Source organism: Scomber japonicus, chromosome 4 (genome assembly GCF_027409825.1).
Source record: "Scomber japonicus isolate fScoJap1 chromosome 4, fScoJap1.pri, whole genome shotgun sequence".
Lineage (NCBI taxonomy): Eukaryota > Metazoa > Chordata > Actinopteri > Scombriformes > Scombridae > Scomber > Scomber japonicus.
The window spans coordinates 16,415,665-16,433,945 of NC_070581.1; the positions used below are offsets into that span (position 1 = coordinate 16,415,665).

The 18,281-nt window shown below is 40.0% G+C and overlaps 2 protein-coding genes across 2 annotated transcripts in view; one reads left to right on the forward strand and one right to left on the reverse strand.

Moving 5' to 3' along the window:
- The window catches only part of cpne5a (copine Va), a 72,571-nt gene extending 64,152 nt beyond the window's left edge, over positions 1-8,419 (reverse strand). Inside the window, exon 1 of the mRNA XM_053317949.1 lies at positions 8,310-8,419. Coding sequence (XP_053173924.1) covers positions 8,310-8,419 — 110 coding nt within the window. The remainder of the gene's footprint in view (positions 1-8,309) is intronic.
- The window catches only part of rbm15 (RNA binding motif protein 15), a 214,785-nt gene extending 196,750 nt beyond the window's left edge, over positions 1-18,035 (forward strand). Inside the window, exon 2 of the mRNA XM_053318238.1 lies at positions 18,024-18,035. The gene's annotated coding sequence lies outside the window, so the exon portion shown is untranslated. The remainder of the gene's footprint in view (positions 1-18,023) is intronic.
- Positions 18,036-18,281: the final 246 nt, after the last annotated feature.

An 18,281-nucleotide genomic window follows, 5' to 3' on the forward strand; every position in this document is an offset into this window, starting at 1 on the left:
GAAAGTAGGACAAAAGTAATTAGAAGCACTACTTCTCATGTATCAGTCATGTCTCATACCGTGGCACTTTGACTATCTAATTTGAAATATGTGAATGATGGCAAACATCATTTTTCTTATTCCTCTTGATCTCACCACCTTCATTAAAACTCTGAGTGCAATAATCTCCTCTTGTCACAGGAGCTTTTAATATTTTATCACATTTGAAGTAAGAGTCTGGAAAGTATTATTAGATGTAGAACAAACAAAACTACAAGAAACTGAATTCAATCTCACTTGAGAAAGAAAAAAAATCTCAGTCTAATAACTTTCTTTCTCTGCCTAATCATCCCTAACAAAGTAATGTTTGTTTATTCATCAGTGAATTAAGCTTGTAGTTTGTGATTATGCACACTTTAATTAATAAATAAGGCAGTACCTGGAAAAGCCGTTGAACGTTGAATTAGTGTCACATAACTGATTAATGTGCTCTGCTCACAAATCTGCCAACCCTCTCTGGCTGTATAAATGTGTCAAAAAGTGTTTAGTTTGGCTGAAATATTGATAAATGTTTCCAATACTGGCCAAGGGTGAAGAAGGGATGACCTCTAAAATGTGGTTGGCTGCTAAACTCTAATTTCAGAGAATATATAAGAAGTGCATGGTCCCTCTCGGTCAGGACCCTGGAGATATTTCAGCAGCTCCTTAGTCCATGTGGCTGATCATTAAACTAAGAAATGCGTGAATTAATTCCTGCACCCATAGTGCCTTATTGTCAGCAGTCCCTTAATTCTCCACCACTTTCTTAGAGTTGTCGAAATCATAATTGGTACCTTGGAGAAATCACATCTAATTCAGCAGGAAGGGGTTTTAAATACCCTTGAAAATGGCTTGCAAATTCCAGTATGAGCTGCTTCCTCATTGGCTCTTAAAAGGACACAGCAAATGCAATCTTGAAAGTCAAGTCTCTGACTGGGTTAGATGAAGGCAAGTCTCTATTATACATTAGAGACCATGGGAGATGGCTTGGTGAGGGGTGGTTTGAATTTCCAAGTCTACTCTATCACTTCACTTTCACTCCTGCCCTTAGGTCATCTCTCTTTTCACTGAGGACAGACACTGTATTCCCACATAGGGTCGGTAGTTCTACTTTTTATCTAATACACCCATAGGCAGCTTCTCGGGGGTCAAAGAGTCAGAGAACCAAAGAGGAGGTAGTTCTGCAGAGGTCAACTGACCCTACATAAACCAGAGGAATCACGTTACTTGGACAAAAATATTCCTTCTTTCCTTGAGGGTATTTTGTAATTCATAAAAATGTATGTACAGTACATTATACAGGAAAGGTAATCAGATACAGGCATGTAGGGAGAAATTGAAATTAAAGACAACAAATTTAAACAACTGATAAAATCTGTTGAACTCCTGTATTTCATTATAAAAAATGATCTCTGTCCGCATTGCATAACAGAATTCCTCGCGTAGTGACAGATAATGATGCCAGAGGAATGTTTCTTTTGTCTGGATCTCAAGACGACCACCCCCCCCCCCCCCTCCCATTACATTCAACATGCAATCTGGTTCCTTTATTAGTGACAGAGCCATCTGCTGACCTTCACTGTGATGGCACCAGGTGTCTTCTCCTCCTCCATCTGTTTAATTATTCAGTTTCTGTTCAACCTGCGATCTCATCAGGTCGACAATACCAGCAGCAGATCACTCCCTGGGTGGCTGTCTTGTAGGCAGTGACAGAATCTCAGTCGTAAAGCTGCTCTTCAGGTAGTATAATGAATGAGAATGCACATACACTGTGACTCCTTGGTTCGGTTTGGCTTTTGGTGTGTGACTAATGCTCAACCTGGGAATAATATCCCTGCTAATTGCACACTGTGACAGCTCAGGGTGTGGTGCAGAGAACGGGTGTTTTTTTCTTCTTTTTTTTTTGCAAGGAGCTGGGAGAGATGTGCATACTGATTCTATACAGCTGTTATAACCCTGGCAGTGCACTTTGCACTTAGCTGACTGTGAATTCCCATCATTTTCCCCTCATCTTTCTGTTCCGTCTGAAAAAAAAATCCTCACTGCAAATATCTTTGCACACACTAACCATGTACCTCACAGACTGGCAATTTCAAACACTTAAGAAAAAAAGTGTGGATTCAGTCAATTGTGAAGAGGAGACAGCAGGGTCAATCTCAATAGTAATCTTAATAATAAAGCATATAAAGAAACTCTCTCTGAGTATAACACTAATAATATAAATGAGGGATGAGATAGGTGCGAGCATAACACACAGGGTGGAAACAGACAATGGAGTTGTCTTTTTGGTGCTGACCCAGATGGCTGGAAGACACAGACAATATGATCAGTCTGTTCTGCTGCAGAGCTTAGTTCTATATCACAGCACAGTCTGAGGCAAGACTTAGGTACAACATGTAAAATACCACGCCGATAAAATTAAAACAAGCTCACTACACTGTAAAATGCATCTTTTAACAGCAGGCATGTGGGAAATCACACCATGGAAATGCTCAAACAATTAATCAGTCAAGATCCCTTCAAACATCACATCACACAACCAATCTCACAGAAACTCATCTCAATTCTAAACCTAACCGGTGGTGACCAATTTGGTTATAAAATTGGGTTTAATCCATGCTGTGTCTATCCCTTTCTTGTTCCTAGTATGACATCGACATGTAGAAAACACAAATCATTGGTTATATCTAAAACAGCCAGTATTATCAACAAGCAAACTGTGACACCAATCATGTGCTTGGTTGATGATGTCAAAAGTATGGCCTCACATGTTCCATTTAACCTTCATCCTACCAACAAGATACATGGACTACTGACTAGGGCCCTTGTGAACCCCAAGAATAAACTACTGAAAGAAACAATCAACATAGCAAGATTTACTTCAAAATGTATTTCTTCTAAAAACATTATTCATCTAAAAAAACAAGTCATTATTATTTTAGGAAAGTTACAGTTAATTTGCATATTGTGTAAAATCTTCTGTCATCAACAGAGCACGAGGAAATCTGCTGCATCTGTATCTGTCTCATTCAAAATTTCTGACACTCCCCATTAGTGTGTGATATTTTAAATTAGGACCCTTGGCAAACATAACTCAATAAATGGTCCTATCTATTATAACTGCATAAGCAGAATTGGGTGCTGGGGTCCCCTGGAATTCCAATACATTGCTATTTTTAAAAAGCATAATTAAAAACAGTAATGACATTAAGTCATCAGGGACAAATTGATAGACAAAGTCATAAAAAATGGAAACAATAGAATAAAGCACCTGTGAGATGTGACAAAAATTATACCTCTGGGGTCTGTGGGTACCCCAGTTGGTAGGATTAGGATTAAAGGCATTCAACATGAATAAGAAAAGAAAATTAAACAAACTTGAAACCAGACTAACTCACAGCTCCTACAGAAGCCTCTAACCATTTCAGTTTTGCAGCTTGTGATTAAGTTTATCTTGTACGAATAATACATTTTGACTGATAATCCATTTCCCCACAGTACAAATTAATTGTATTTGCACTTATCAAACCTGTTGTTTCAGCTCTATACAGTTGTGTAGCAAAAGCACACACACACACACAGGCAGAAAATGTCCCTTTTGGCTATAACATAGCCAGTCAAATGTCCCAGCTCAGATACATTAACAGAAATAACAATAAGCTGACAATGAGTAGCTTGTTTAGGCCTGCAGTTATGACTCTCAGCAAGAGAGACCTTCAGCATATGCAACATTATGTGCTAAAATCATCGCTGAGCAACCTGTCACATTGTGTATGAATCCACCTCCAGCTATCACATCTCCCAGACAAGCTGTGATGTTAGGTCAAATATCCCCCGACACAGAAATCTACTAACATACTACTCTGAAAATAGTTACAAAAGCCGCTTGGTACGTTTGAGCCAAGAGGGACGAGCTTGATTCCTTATCGCTGCACCACACTCTTGACTTTTCTTGTCTTTCCAATCAACACTTTCAGATGACAGAGGCCACATGCAGAGTGTCATCCACCATTGGCATTGCACCACAATTGTGTTTCCATGGGATCCCCCTCTGCTGTCATACATCCCAAATGAGAATATATTAATATCACTGACACCAACACAAGCCAAGTGTCTGGGATCCAAACTCATTTTCACTGTGTCAGGGGTTCATGCATAATTATACGCTTCATCGACCTGTGAGACTCGCCTGCTGCAATCTTAACATCCCCAAAATTGGAAGAAAAAAAAAATCTGCCTCTCTTGGCACCCTTGTGTCCCTAAGCCACGATCCCCAAAACAGATGCGACACATCACTCTCAGACACAAGTCATCCTCCAAGATAAAAGCTGCGAGCTTGCCCCAGGTCAGTCTTAACCCAGAACACGATATGAAAAGAACTGCACAGTAAAATCACTTCAAATTGAAATTTCTCTCTTACTCAGAGAAATCTGTTATTAATATTTTATGTTCTTGCACAATGAAAACTAGTTCAACTCAAAGTTGCTTTCTGCCGGGGCAAAACAAAAGGATGTTTCAACCAGAAAAAACCAGGTCGCAGGGTTTGATTGAATGGGGATCCGAGACTGAATGAGATCAACAGCTATTAACACAACAACAACAACTTACAGGCCACAGCAACACAATCAAGTAATCAAACAATAGGTTGGTTGCACAGCTTGCATCTCAATTGCTCCTCTCAAGCAATTGTTTTTGACAGATTGCCGCACATCCTAATCGTCTTGATAACTTTATTAGGCTTCTCTCCTTGGCTGCAATGATTGCCTGAGGAAGAGTTCAGATCAAGAAGCGTGCCACAAGTTTTCAGATTGACCCCGGGGAACAGCAATCAGTGGCCTCATGTGTCAGGAATCCTCTTCTGCAAGCATTTGTCACAGGATGCAGGCAGTCATGTGACCTCTTGTGTGTTTCAGCAGGTAATGAATCCCTTGGGGAACAGAGTGGCCTGGTTGAGTTAGATCCCGCCAGCTATGGAATGCATTGATTGGATGCAGTGCTACTTTAACCAATCTATCACTGCAAATGAATGGTTACAGTGAGCTCCAAAGCAACAGCGCAGAATAGGAGGGGACAGCCAAGATGCAGCATCTTTGTCCTCATGAAATGGCCAATGGTGGCTGATTAAGTTCAATGTTCAAGCTGTCAGGTGGGAGGGTGAACACAGTGGAAGGGAGGGGGTGGCTTTGTCAGCCCATTCCACTTTTAATAGCATACCTGTGGTGTGTTTTGATACATTACGGAGGGCCAATAAAAAAATAATAATATTTCCTCTGTTTTTCGAATTAGAGTGAAATAAAAAATCAAGTTATATCCATGGCCTGGTCGTTTTGTTGGACTAAAGCGCATATCTTGCACTTAAAATGACATGGTCTAAATCTTGGCTTTTCATCAAATCATTCTGCTATTTTCAGTAAACACAGTATTTGCAAAGCATTACTAACATCTTGTACATGGCTCTGTGCTGCGATGAACCAAAGAGAGAAGCACATTCATTACAGGATGTGTCAAGCCTTTAGGGGGGTTGTGGTTTTTGTCCGTGTGCACATTTTTCCAACATTCATTATCAAAAGTGTGCTTCACAGTGGAACCACAGAGCCACTGTTTCCCTAAAGTCATTGAACATGGGAACTCTGAGACGGTCTGGTAAACTGAGATATAGAAAGGGCACGTTCTACAATCCAGCAGGACTCACACTCACTACTTTGCTCATAATTAAAGCATGATGTGGCAAACGGCATAGACAACTCATGAAATATTCATCAGAGCTGCTTGAATATTAACTAATGAACACATTCATTACTGACACGTAAGAGTTGGGATCAAGCCTTTAAAAGCACCAGGGGACCATTGGCCCTCCACCACTGAACTGTGTTCAATGGCAGGAATAGAGGCCACTTGAGTTTGAAGAGCCATCTTATGGCTGAGTTGGAGTATATAACTCTTGCTGCTAAGAAGCGGATGCTTTGGGCTCAGCTCACTGGCTGACCTGTGAGCAAAACCAATCAGAGCCATGAGAGGACATACAATGTGCTATCACAGCAATATGCACCTGTTTTGATAAGGGGTTGTCTGCCTCAGTCCCTCCAGTTTGTCAGGGGGCTTGCTGTATTATTGGCAGAGGGTTATGAGAAGGCCTGTAGGGCTGCACGCCACAATTCAATTCCATGTGCGCTGCAATCTCAGAGCTTTCAGGCTTACTAAATCAATTACACAGAATTGTGGAGCCTGTGCTTCTCACTCACATAATACCCATTGTTTCCTGGATGGACCAAATACACACTTGCTGATAGCTGGGGGAGTGGCGGCATGCATGGCTGTGTATCTCATATACTGTACGTTCAACTTTTGAGCAGTCCTCAGAGGTCAAACATGAGCTACTGTAGCAATTTTCACAAGTCACAAGGAAGAAAATAGGACCTGAAGTCTTTGAATCTAAAGCAGATAATGTTTCAAGGCCCAATGAAAACTGGAAATGATTTTTCTTCTCTATCAAACCGAGTCCTGAAGCAAGTCTTTGTTGTGGAGAGACACTAATGACAAACAAGGGAGCTGCAGATCGACAGCCAGGGGGCATCAACACGGATCGTAGTCCGAAGTATGAAGGTCTGAAGAAAAGAAAAAAAACACGAGGGAAACACGAGGGAACCATGAGGGAAACACGAGTCCAGCTACTACTCACAACATGCCCCGCAATGGAAAAACACAGTACATACACACAGGAAAGCCCACAGCTTATATATACCACATACACACACACACACACACACACACACACACACACACACAACTGAATATTTACATATTTATATATTAGGTCAAGACAGGGTCCGAAAGTAGACCCATATAGGTTTTAATACTGCTGACCCTCTTCAAACTAAATACCCATCTTAAAGCTGCACTCAACCTCTCCGGTGAATGAAGATTAACTAACTTGTTTTGAAATGTGTCTAATTAATTAATATCCAAAATGGGTAACAAGGTCAGGTATATGGGTAAGAGCAGTGCTGGGTTTGTTGTACAACTTGAGAATTTTCAAGTGGATGATGAAGCAGAATTTACAACAATAGACAATCAATCAATTTCCCCCTACAGATAGCTGACTGAGTGGATGGAGATTTTGAGAGGAATGTAGATGAGGAAGAGGAGGGAAGAAAAAATGTGGCTGCAGGATGTTTGGTTGATAAATCGTTCTTGCTTTATGTATATTAAATTCTAAACTCTCTGCAGGAACAGTGGTGGGTATTTGAACACGTCATTTACATGTATACAACAATGACATAGCCAGCAGGTGCAGAGAGGCAAACACTGTAAATTATGGAAATATGATGCATGGATGGGGAGATCTTTGTAACACATATGAACACCAGTTTCAAAGAGAAACGTTACTTAAAACGGCACCAACTGTTTCTGTCGACCTATATAAATCCACCATATGTTGCAGCAGTAGAGAGTACACTGACTCTACCTGCAACCAGCGCTGCCCCACCCTAATCTGCCGAACCACTTGCCATCATCGTGGTATTTGGGGAGTTTTGTGAGGGTTCAGTTAAAAAAGCTAACTGAAAACGAGGGAAGAACAATTTAGTGTTCAGTCTGGTGTTCACATTTCTGTGACAAACTCGTGTCGCTTTCTGAGCATGTCAAGCAGGTCACAGCTAACAGTACACACAGCCTCAGGGGAAACCTCCCAGGCACGCCAATAAACTCTACCGCGGCGATATCTACTGTGGCACGCGACTTGGCGCGCGCAAACACACACACACACACACACACACACACACAGAGAGAGAGAGAGAGAGAGAGAGAGAGAGAGAGAGAGAGAGAGAGAGACTCTGATTCATCTGAATAGATACCACAGACTAAATATTTATGATAAACAGGGCAAATAAACAAAAGCTTAAAAGTTTAGGGATGGTCAGATTTGCAGCATTTGTCTAACTGTGATTGGTGGATGCTGAACATTACTGCAATGTTATTAAAGTGCTGTGTGGATTTTCTATAAAAATGTAATGTAAGTATTACAATTAGATCCGTATTTGTATTTGTCTTGTTTAATAGTTGCGAATATTTTACTCATATACTATTACTATTGTAATTGTATATTTCTTTAGTTTTACAGCTATTCCTCACAATTTTGAACGCGGTTCTGGTTTATGTTTTTGAGCATTTAGATGTTTAGTTGCACATTATTCATCACAAACAATTTTCTCACAGCAAAACGCAGCGAAAGCGCGCAGAGGTTCCCAAAGCCTGGCGCAGAAACAGCATCAGCGGCACCGATGTGCACTCACCTGCAGGACACGGTGATCTCCACTTTGGTGGCCGGGATGCTCCCACTGATGGGGTCGAAGTCACGGACAGTCGCCGTGGCCTCTACTTTGTCCATAACGTCTCCCTCCATATTAGCGGGAGACCCAGGCCAGCTTCCCGGGCCGCGAGTGTCCCTCTGAAACTGGAGAGCCGACGGTGGAGACCCGGAGCGCTGCAGACGAGCGAGCAGGAGAGGATACGGTCCCGACAAACCTCCTAAGTGCTGTGCATCGGACGGGCAACAGCATGGAAAGTTTAATGGGAGGCTGCACCGACGAGGCGTTTGAATTGACTACACTGGACTGCCAGGACTCACCAGAGCCAACTCCACTCTCCTGTTCTCCAGGCACAGAATGAGCTCTTCTGCCAGAGGAGCGTCTGAAAAGTAAGAGCTGTGAACTCCACCCCTCCTGCCTGCATGCTCCATGCGAGGCTGCGACTGACACTCATTGCAGATTCAATCTATCGATGTGTGGCTGGACCGATGGTTATTTGGCTCCAAATTGGTTTAAAGAGCTACTAAACACAAAATAGGTGCGTGAATATTACCTCGGGTTGTATTTTTCCTTTTTTATTTGTTTGAACAAATTAATAGCTTAAATGTGTGTGTATGAAATTGAACGGGTTGTTTAAAGTGCAATTGTCTCGCTTTTTCGGTTTAAGAACCCTAAAGAAGTAAAATATCGCCTTCAATTAACGACTAAATAAAATGTCCAAAATGTTCAAGCTGCAACTTCACCTCACTTGAAACGTATGAATGGTTTATTGTCGCCCAGTGTAAGAAAAAACGTCAGTTCCCATACAGCCTTCAGCTCTTGTTACTAATTGAAAGGCTGTCAGGTGCTCTTTCAGTATCTGGACAGCTCCTCAAACTCCTGCAGCTTCAGTCACAGCATCGTTCCTCATTTGTAATGATGTTTTGTTTTCTCTGCACACATATACCTGCGGCATATGCATCTTTGGGAGACGGTATGGGTGTTCTGTGCTCTCCCAGGGGAGCTTTATTTCCGTTTCATCGTTTTCCTGATTGAACAACCGGATGAAATGTGGAAGAATTCAACCTGTCAGGCGAATAATTCAAAGCTAAACTGCTGTGGAGATTTTGTGGGAATTCTCTCTCTCTCTCTCTCTCTCTCTGTGTGTGTGTGTGTGTGTGTGTGTGTGTGTGTGTGTGTGTGTGTGTAGTCAAGGTATTCCTAATGTTGTGGGGACAACTCTTTTAAATGTAGGGACTCACTCACCTGGATATAAGCAAGTCCCCTTAATCTAACGTTACATACAGTAGGGGAGACTGGGGACTGTTGCAACAGTTGCAACTGTCCCCATGCTATGTTGGCTAGTAATATCAAAGCAGACCACAAAACAGTATTTTTTAAGATTTAAAGTTCAAAATAGGCACATTCTATGTATTTTATTGTGCCCATGCTCATGATGAACAGAACTGGCAATTATATTATAAGACAATGAGAGACTAATGCTATTGATAAACAAAGAAATTCCCCAATTATCCAGTTGAGCAAAAATGAGAAATCATTGATCTATCTGTTGTGCTATGGGGCAAACTAGCCACATACATTTTCCTGTGACAACAGGAGAAAAGTCAATTTATTTGTTGTCCTATAGTAGTAAATCATTCTAAAAGTAGAAATTGTATTCTGTTTGTTTTCAGTATGCCAAGGAAAAGAGTCACTAGGGGTTCCCCTCAATATTTTGGAACGAGCCTCAGATATTTTATTTATGTTTATTTTATTTATATATTTTTATATATCCTAATTATTTTTGTGCCTTAGATAATTTTGTTCACTAAATACATGTTCAATAAATGTTTTTTGAATTGCAAATTATTCCATTTTTCTTGTCTCACACTGAAATATTTACTTTTAATAGCTTCAGTAACATCTACACACTGACACAAGGTAGGCCTATGATAAATATTATTAAATAAATAATAATTAATTTGTGACATTTAATGTGTTTTTAATAATGTTGCAAACGTCCCTGATCCGTGTTGCAACTGTCCCCATGTTTGGGGTCAGTTGCTACATCTGAATTTTTCTTATATTGTGATTTATATGTTGTATGTAACCATCTTTAAATGGTATGGGTAATTAGCAAACATGTGTAAGTTTAATATGTAAAAGTTTGGTTGGCCTAGTCCAAATAGTCTCTGAGTAACTGAGATTAATGTAAAAAGTGTTGCAACTGTCCCCAGTCTCCCCTAATATATTTAAGTTAGAAACAGAATGAAAAGTTAAGTTAGCCTAATCGGTGTAAACTATGTTAGCTCCTGCGGTACCATAAATTGCATATTTATCATCCGAAAGACATTTCTGGACACATTTGATTTGGCTGCTCATTGTGTTAAATTGAATCCCCCAAAACTAGCATTTCTCCTTCCGAGTAGGTGTCCGTGTGAGTCAAAGGCAGCAAGTTGAAAATTGATTTTTTTTTGTATGCATTTTTTATTGATGTATAGGAAACATTTCGAAGAGACAATAGAACAATACAAACACACAGTTGTTAATATATAACAACATAGCAGCCAGTGGGAGTTTCATTTAAAAAATATAAAGCAAAGTACATAAGTCATGAGTTTTAGCAGCTTTCATGAATCACTAATAGTTTTTATATATTGTTTGGTTTCCTTTTCAAATGCAATAAATGAAGGCTTTGTGTTACTAAATCTAGCCTTATGAATGTGGTATTGTAGTATGCATTAGTTTGTGAATGACGTTTTGTATGTGCAAACCACACTGAGTTTGTTTGTGAATCATTGGGCATGAGTAAAACATGTTTTGTATGTTTGTGGAGTTTTGGCAGTAATTTAACTCCATAGATATTGAGCTTCTGGGTTGCGTAATGACCAAGCAAATAACAATAAACCACCACAGCAAGCTTAGGGCTCTAGCTGGCTGGAAATGTTGAGGATATAAATTAATTCTATAGTGAGGAAAAGTAATATACCATGTTATACTGAGTCATGGATGTATTATAGAGCTCTCACAGTAATACATCCATATACTAAGCAGCCTACATGTTTTCTTATGGCCTCAGCTGGCGTCCTCACCACGGTAACCATCACTGAGGTTCATGGGTAGGCTAATGTAGCCACTTCTGCTATCGTCCAAAACTGTCCACTTTAAAACAGATTTCTCACAATCGAAGGTGAAATAATTAAAGCCAATGATCATAACATTTACCCATCGTTTTTTTGAGATATCAAGGACACTTTCGTGTTGTTGTGTTGGTAAATGTTGAGGATATAAATAAAATCGACAGTGACGAAAATAGCCTACTTCAAGCAGCGGGTTATCCAGTCTGAGAACGGGATAAATGTGAGATAAATACTCGACAAGGAAAAATATGTTACTATTAAATATTGACTAATGTAGCAGTTGTATTATATTAGTTTCCAAATGAAAATTATATGTAATAAAAAATCCATACGGCTTATTACACAGCTGTGCTCCCGGTCCGTTGCCGTGGTAACAATGACTATTTTTCTCATTCATTAGCACATTATCAATGTCAGGCTATTACAATTATTATTAACCTGCTATGAAAGAAAATACCTTTTGAGAAAAATATCTATCAACTTTGCAATGATGTACAGGGAACCGCTAGAAAATATGAGGTTGACGCTCTATGACGCGATTTCTATATAGATTCTTATAGATTAGAAAACATTACCGCCCACTACGTGACGTTGTTAATCCAGGGAATCCATGAGTCCACCACGAAAGAGGGTTCCTACGGGGAGCCCCTCTGGTGTCATTGTCCAAAAAAAAATTAAATTGTGGCCACAATATAGCCATAACGTGCGCACTAAATACTAATTTGTGGCCATGAAATAGGTATTTGTGCACGAAATACTAAGTAATATTAATATTAATATAATTCCTGGGTGTTCGGTGCACTCTCAATGCCTCCCGTATTTCTGGTGACAGCTGCACATTGTAGAGCTCTGAAACTTTAAACTTGATGCAACTGATTTAAACATTATGCTCAAGCTCTGGTGTCCTATGAAATCACTTTAGTCTTTGGCAAATCAAAGTGGAATGATTTTTATTGATCAGATATTATCTGTGGTAATAAAGGATTGCGCAATTTTCTAATCAGGGTTCTATTAGCTGTAATATAGCAGTGTAAAACGGACTTCAGCAAATCAGGACCAAGCATAAAACATCATAATCATTTTGACATAATGGTTTAAAGGAATTATAGCACATTTCATCTGCAGGTAAACATCAGACTGATCAATAATATAGTGAACTTTTAATCTTCTGTGATTTTATTGAAGGACAAATGTCCAGAGAACACTACAGACACATTCAGTAGTTCAGTCAGAGCAACAAAAACCTGCAAATCAATACCAGATTCTGATCACTGATCAGGCTATAGGTTCCCTTGGCAACGTGATACATACAGTGAGCACTACTGTAACAGCACAGCTTCATCCAGTAGCATCATTAAACGTTGCGGTTCATATAACCTATGTATTACCTCAGCTGAGAGTCTGACACATACTGTATGATGCTACTTTCAAAGGAGATGATCAGTGAAAAAGGCACTTTTTAAGCTGATTTCAAGCTGAAACTGTGAACAGAATTTGGTCAGGACGTAGGCTATTGCATGTTCTAGAGAAGTTGTGCTCAATTTGCTTATCCAGCTGTCCAGGAATGATATTAATATTATACCTATTTCGTGGCCACAAATTAGTATCTCGTGGCCACGTATTTCATGTGCACATTATAGCTATATTGTGGCCACAATTACATTTTTTTTGACCATGACACCAGAGGGGCTCCGTAGATTCCCATTGACTTTACATTGATATTGTTTCCGTGTGGGGACACGTAAATATGACACATTACGTGTCCCCACCACGAAATTCAGTGTTAAGAAGTCGTGCCCCCGTCATGTATTTCTGAGATCAGACTGAATAAATCAAGTGAGAATTAGGGACATTTTCTCATAGACTTACAATCACACTTCTTTTAAGAACAAGTGGAGGGCCCCCTGTTGGCCATTAGCGAGAATGTCATTTAAAGCACTTGCGCATTTTCTTCACTTTTTAGACCTCGCTTGGAAGTCCATGGTTAAGGTTAGGATCTGTCTCCAGGAAATTATTTTAAGTTACCATAATGTCCTCTGAAATGATTGAAGTGTGTGTGTGTGTGTGTGTGTGTGTGTGTGTGTGTTCCATCAGTCAAAATGACCAACTACCGAGAAATCTCCACGGAGAGGATCACTGTGCGGAGTGAATGTTTCTCTTTTGCTAGTCAATCGTCATCTCCACATCACCTGTTTATGCATAAATATAAAGGGATGCCTCAATTTGTGACATATGGATATCAAACTCTACATATGAACACTGACACGCCTACATAGTAGTTGGCGCATGACAGAAGGCCATTAGAACTCCATGCCACGGGCTTCCCATCAGTCTCCAGACAGTATTGTGAGAGGTCTATGCACAGCAGTGTAGTGCACCACTAGCTATACTTGTACACCTGGGGGTGAGACTTGGATTGATTGGACGGTGAGGGCTGCACATTTTGGACACACCACCACCAGAGCACTGCTTTATCATTAGTCATATTCTCTCAGTAATTAGACCCTGCGGTGGCCCTGAGTTGGTTGATTTTGAGCTCCCCTCAGTGAGCTGTTCCCCACTGCCTGCTGAAACACCCTCCACTTTTCCCACCCGGTGCCGCCCCACTCCCTATAGCTGTGGCAGTAGTGTAATTACGGCTGTATGAATCCTGTCTGGGTGGTGTGTGCGTATATGTGTGTGTGAACAGTGGTAACACCCACACCTGCTCAGCATAAACAGCAGGCTACAGCATCAGAGGAGGCCAGATAATGGGGTACAAGCTCCAACAGTACTAGTGTTTAATTACTGAACTAATTTTGTGTGGATTTTTTTTACATTTTCATTTTATATTACTTGATTGCACTTGCCGACATTGTTAAGGAACAATTACTTTTCAGAAAAATCAAATAAAAAAACATATTTTTATACATTAAAATCCCCAATAGTATGTCAGACATTCAAATTTAGTAGTCTACCTCCTGTACTAGATTTCTTCTTTACTTTACAGTTAACACATATTTCATTAATTACACTTTTACTTATGATGCAGCATTGCTCTGTTATGGTAGTGCCACTTCTACTTAAAGCTGCCGCAATCAAATTTTGGCCAGTAGGGGGCAGAAAAACATCAAAACAAGCAACTAGATACTTAGCTACCACAATACGCTTAAAGCTGCAGTTGGTAAGTTTTATAAAAGTAACTTTTTGTCATATTTGCTAAGACTGTCACTATGTAAAGACAGCATTACATGAAACTAGTAATCTGTAAGAAAAAAAAAAACAGGCTCATTTAGCCCCACCTACTGCTCCTGCTGCAGAATCCACCGCCACCGGACAAAAAGAACCAATCAGAGCGATTGTGTCTGAAGGAGTGTCTGACAGCTGTCAATCACTGCTCACGCACACAGCCCCCTCCCCCTTCCTCCTCGGCTCGGTCAAGCTCATATCTCCGAGTTTCTACGTAAGGTATAGCCATGTGAAAGTGACTGAAGCGTTTTATATCTAGCTGTGTGGAGTGTAGTTCATGTATTACCGATTCATGTGCCATGTTGTTTACCTGGCCTCTTCAGTCGCGTGCAGGTCGCGCGCACATCCATTAGGGCTGCTCGATTATGGAAAAAATCATAATCACGATTATTTGGGTCAAAATTGAAATCACAATTATTAAAACTTTTTTTTTTACTTTAGAAACATGCTGCATTTATTGGACATTTCTTGTCCATTCGGTTTAATTAAGCCTTTTATCTGCCGCTTAACGCAACACACAGCAGAAAATGTGCAGAGATATTAGTGCTGAGCGAGTTAAGATGACGATAGTTCACACAACACTTCCTGGTTTTTAATAATTAGTCAGTAAACTCAGCATTGTCTGACGCAGGCTGGAAACTGCACTTTTACTTACAGTTAAAACATTATTACCAAAATGCAAACCCCTCATTAAGCTGCCAGTCAGAATCTATTACCCTGACCATGGCTCTAAAATATCAGTAGCCTAACTGTGCTGTGTATTGATGAATCTATGGTGCTGTCTGTGGTGCCAACATAGCAAATATTTATAATTGTGCCTTTTACTCTCAGTCCCACCATTCTGTCAGTTTCATCTTGGATCTATAATATTCTCTAAACTATATACTATAATACTCGATTATATACTATATTTTAGCCTCTGTACTATAATTTTTACTTTCTTGTAGTATGTGTGTTGTTTCTTGTTGTATGTGTGTTTTTATGGACCGAACTGGTCTGAAATAAAGATTGAATATAGAAAAGTGTCACCTTCATGATCAAAGTGACAAGAACCAATGTGTAATCGCAGAAGAGTGAGAGGATCATAGAGACACTGATGCATGTAGTATTCCTACAATATTTCTATGATCATTCAGTAACATCTGTGCTGCTGAAAATACACCCCCAGATCCATTTACTAGAACTGACCTGTACTGACCGCAAGGCGGTACAGGTACATAATTCAAGGTAAAGTTTTTACCGTCAAAAGTATGGTGTGGTTTGAAAAATTAAGTATTACAAAAAGTGCTTAATATCCACATCCAGTAAAAGAATGGGCCTACACAAAATATTTAACCTTATAGCAGTTCTATTATAACATCATGAATTCGGCCTATATCATAATCCTGATATCCTATAGTTAGGGTTGGTGTTAAAACCTAACCCTGTTATGCAACAGTGAGTTGTGTCTTCAAATGTCTTTTTGTAGACTTACAATTGTTGAATTTCTGCCTGAAATGATATGTTTTCCCAAGATGAAAATAATGTTTGAATGTAGCTAATGTTTCCACAGACTGGTTCATTCTGGTTTGCTGTTTTTCTTCACCCTGAAACCAACATTTGTGCAGGCTGCAGCAGGATGTGGTTTAGCCCCAAAAAATAGTTTATCTTACCAGGAAAACAGACATCAATTAAGAAAATATGTGTGGACCCCACAGCTGGATAACATGTAGGATTTTGATGTTGAGCTTCGTATGTTTATCACGAAATAACATACAGAGTGCTGCAGTCATGAACTGGGCTTATTCAAACTCATTGATCTGTTTCTCAAAGTAGACATTCTGTATTACATTTCAAGTACTTAAGGGCGGCAACATGCCAACACTCATTTACCCTCTTCTAATTTTTAACCCAGTGTCATTTATGGTCAGAGAATCCATTTATAAAAGTTGAGAATGGAGCAACATTACCATTTATTTGAGGTCGTTTTCTGACCATCTGACAAATGAAAAGTCCTTGTTCACCATCAACTTCCAAGACAGGGTTGAGTAGTTTCTAGTTGGTTTATCAGAGCTTTTTGTGTATTTTACTCAATACAGCTGCTGTTGCTGCTGCTACTGCTGCTGAAAAGAGGGCTGCAACAAAACAAAAAAGAGCTAAAAGAGACACCGCTTTGAGTGACAATTCACTATAACCACCTTGAACTAAACTAGAAGCAACTAGAAGCATCTTGTGAGAGGTTTAAAGAAAACATACTATGTGTGGATCTGCATGCTGCCAGCATTTCCTGAGTCCATTTGATGATTATGACCTAGCACACTAGAAAGTCTGATATTATCTATTTCCTGTGCAATCTAAAAACAAACCATGCATCTGCTTTCAAATGAACATCTGTGAAGCAACACATTGTAAATGTGCGTGAAAGAAATAGTGGATACATATTCTCTAGATGATTGTTGCTCAAAGTGGGATTATGTTTTAGTTTTCGTTTTGCACGCCTCTGTTAAAAAGCAGATACATTTCAAAGGGAAAGTGTGCCATCTGTGGCAAAGTTGCTGTGTTTGGTTATACAAAACCAGTGACTACTACATGAATGAATGAATAATTTCAGCCTTTTCATTTTCCACTGAGAATAAATAGTGTCATACCACCCACAGGCAGTTTAGTAGTTGGAGGTACAAATTTGCAGGCTTTTGGCAAAAGATCAGAAGGAAAATACTAACAGTGGAACTTTTTGCAAACACTAAGAGGATGACCTGACCTGGAGCATCAACACCACTCTTATCATTAAGAAGGCACAGCAGAGATTGCACTTCCTGAGAGTTCTCAGGAATAACCAACTCTCACAAAAATTGCTTGTGTCCTTTTATTGTTGCTCCATAGAGAGCATTTTGACCTACTGCATGTGTGTGTGGTTCTCCAGATGCACAGCTGCAGAGAGGAGAGCGCTCCAGAGGGTCATCACTACAGCCGGGTTATTAACGGCCGGGTTTGATTCTTGTGTGGGACGGCTCATGACTCTTCCAGCGACAACTCTTCTGACCCATCCCTAGTGGAAACGCAAAAAAAAACCAGAGTCGAGTCGTGCTGGAAATATGCAGTGGAAAAGCGCCATTAGTACCTTTGCCATAATGAATATGTAATATGGGGCGTTTCAACCCCAGTGTGCAAAATACAGGGAGGAGAAAATGCAAATATGTTATTTAGCACACGAATTGTGATTCACCAAACCTGAAGGTATTTTTCTGACACTAACTGCGTCTATAAATAATACCTTTGAAGGGCAGGTACTAACCAGCTGCGCACTGCGCTCAGATGACTGCTGTGACTGTGGAGAGGAGGAGAAGGAGGCAAAATGACAGAACACGCATAGGACAGCTTTTTTCCACCCGTGTTAATATTTTGGAGTGGAATATTTTTGGTTTTACTAACAACATTGACTTTGTCATAAATACTCTCCCATATGTCGGGATTTCTGGTAATGTTTGTGTTTGTTATAACTCAATATATTTGTTAACCTCTTCCACTTGAACCTGATTCATTTTGTGCTTGCAGCTTTCTGCTCGTCCAAACTCTCCATTCAGACACGCAAAACCCTCATTTAAATACTGCTGTCTCCACCCTGTTGCAC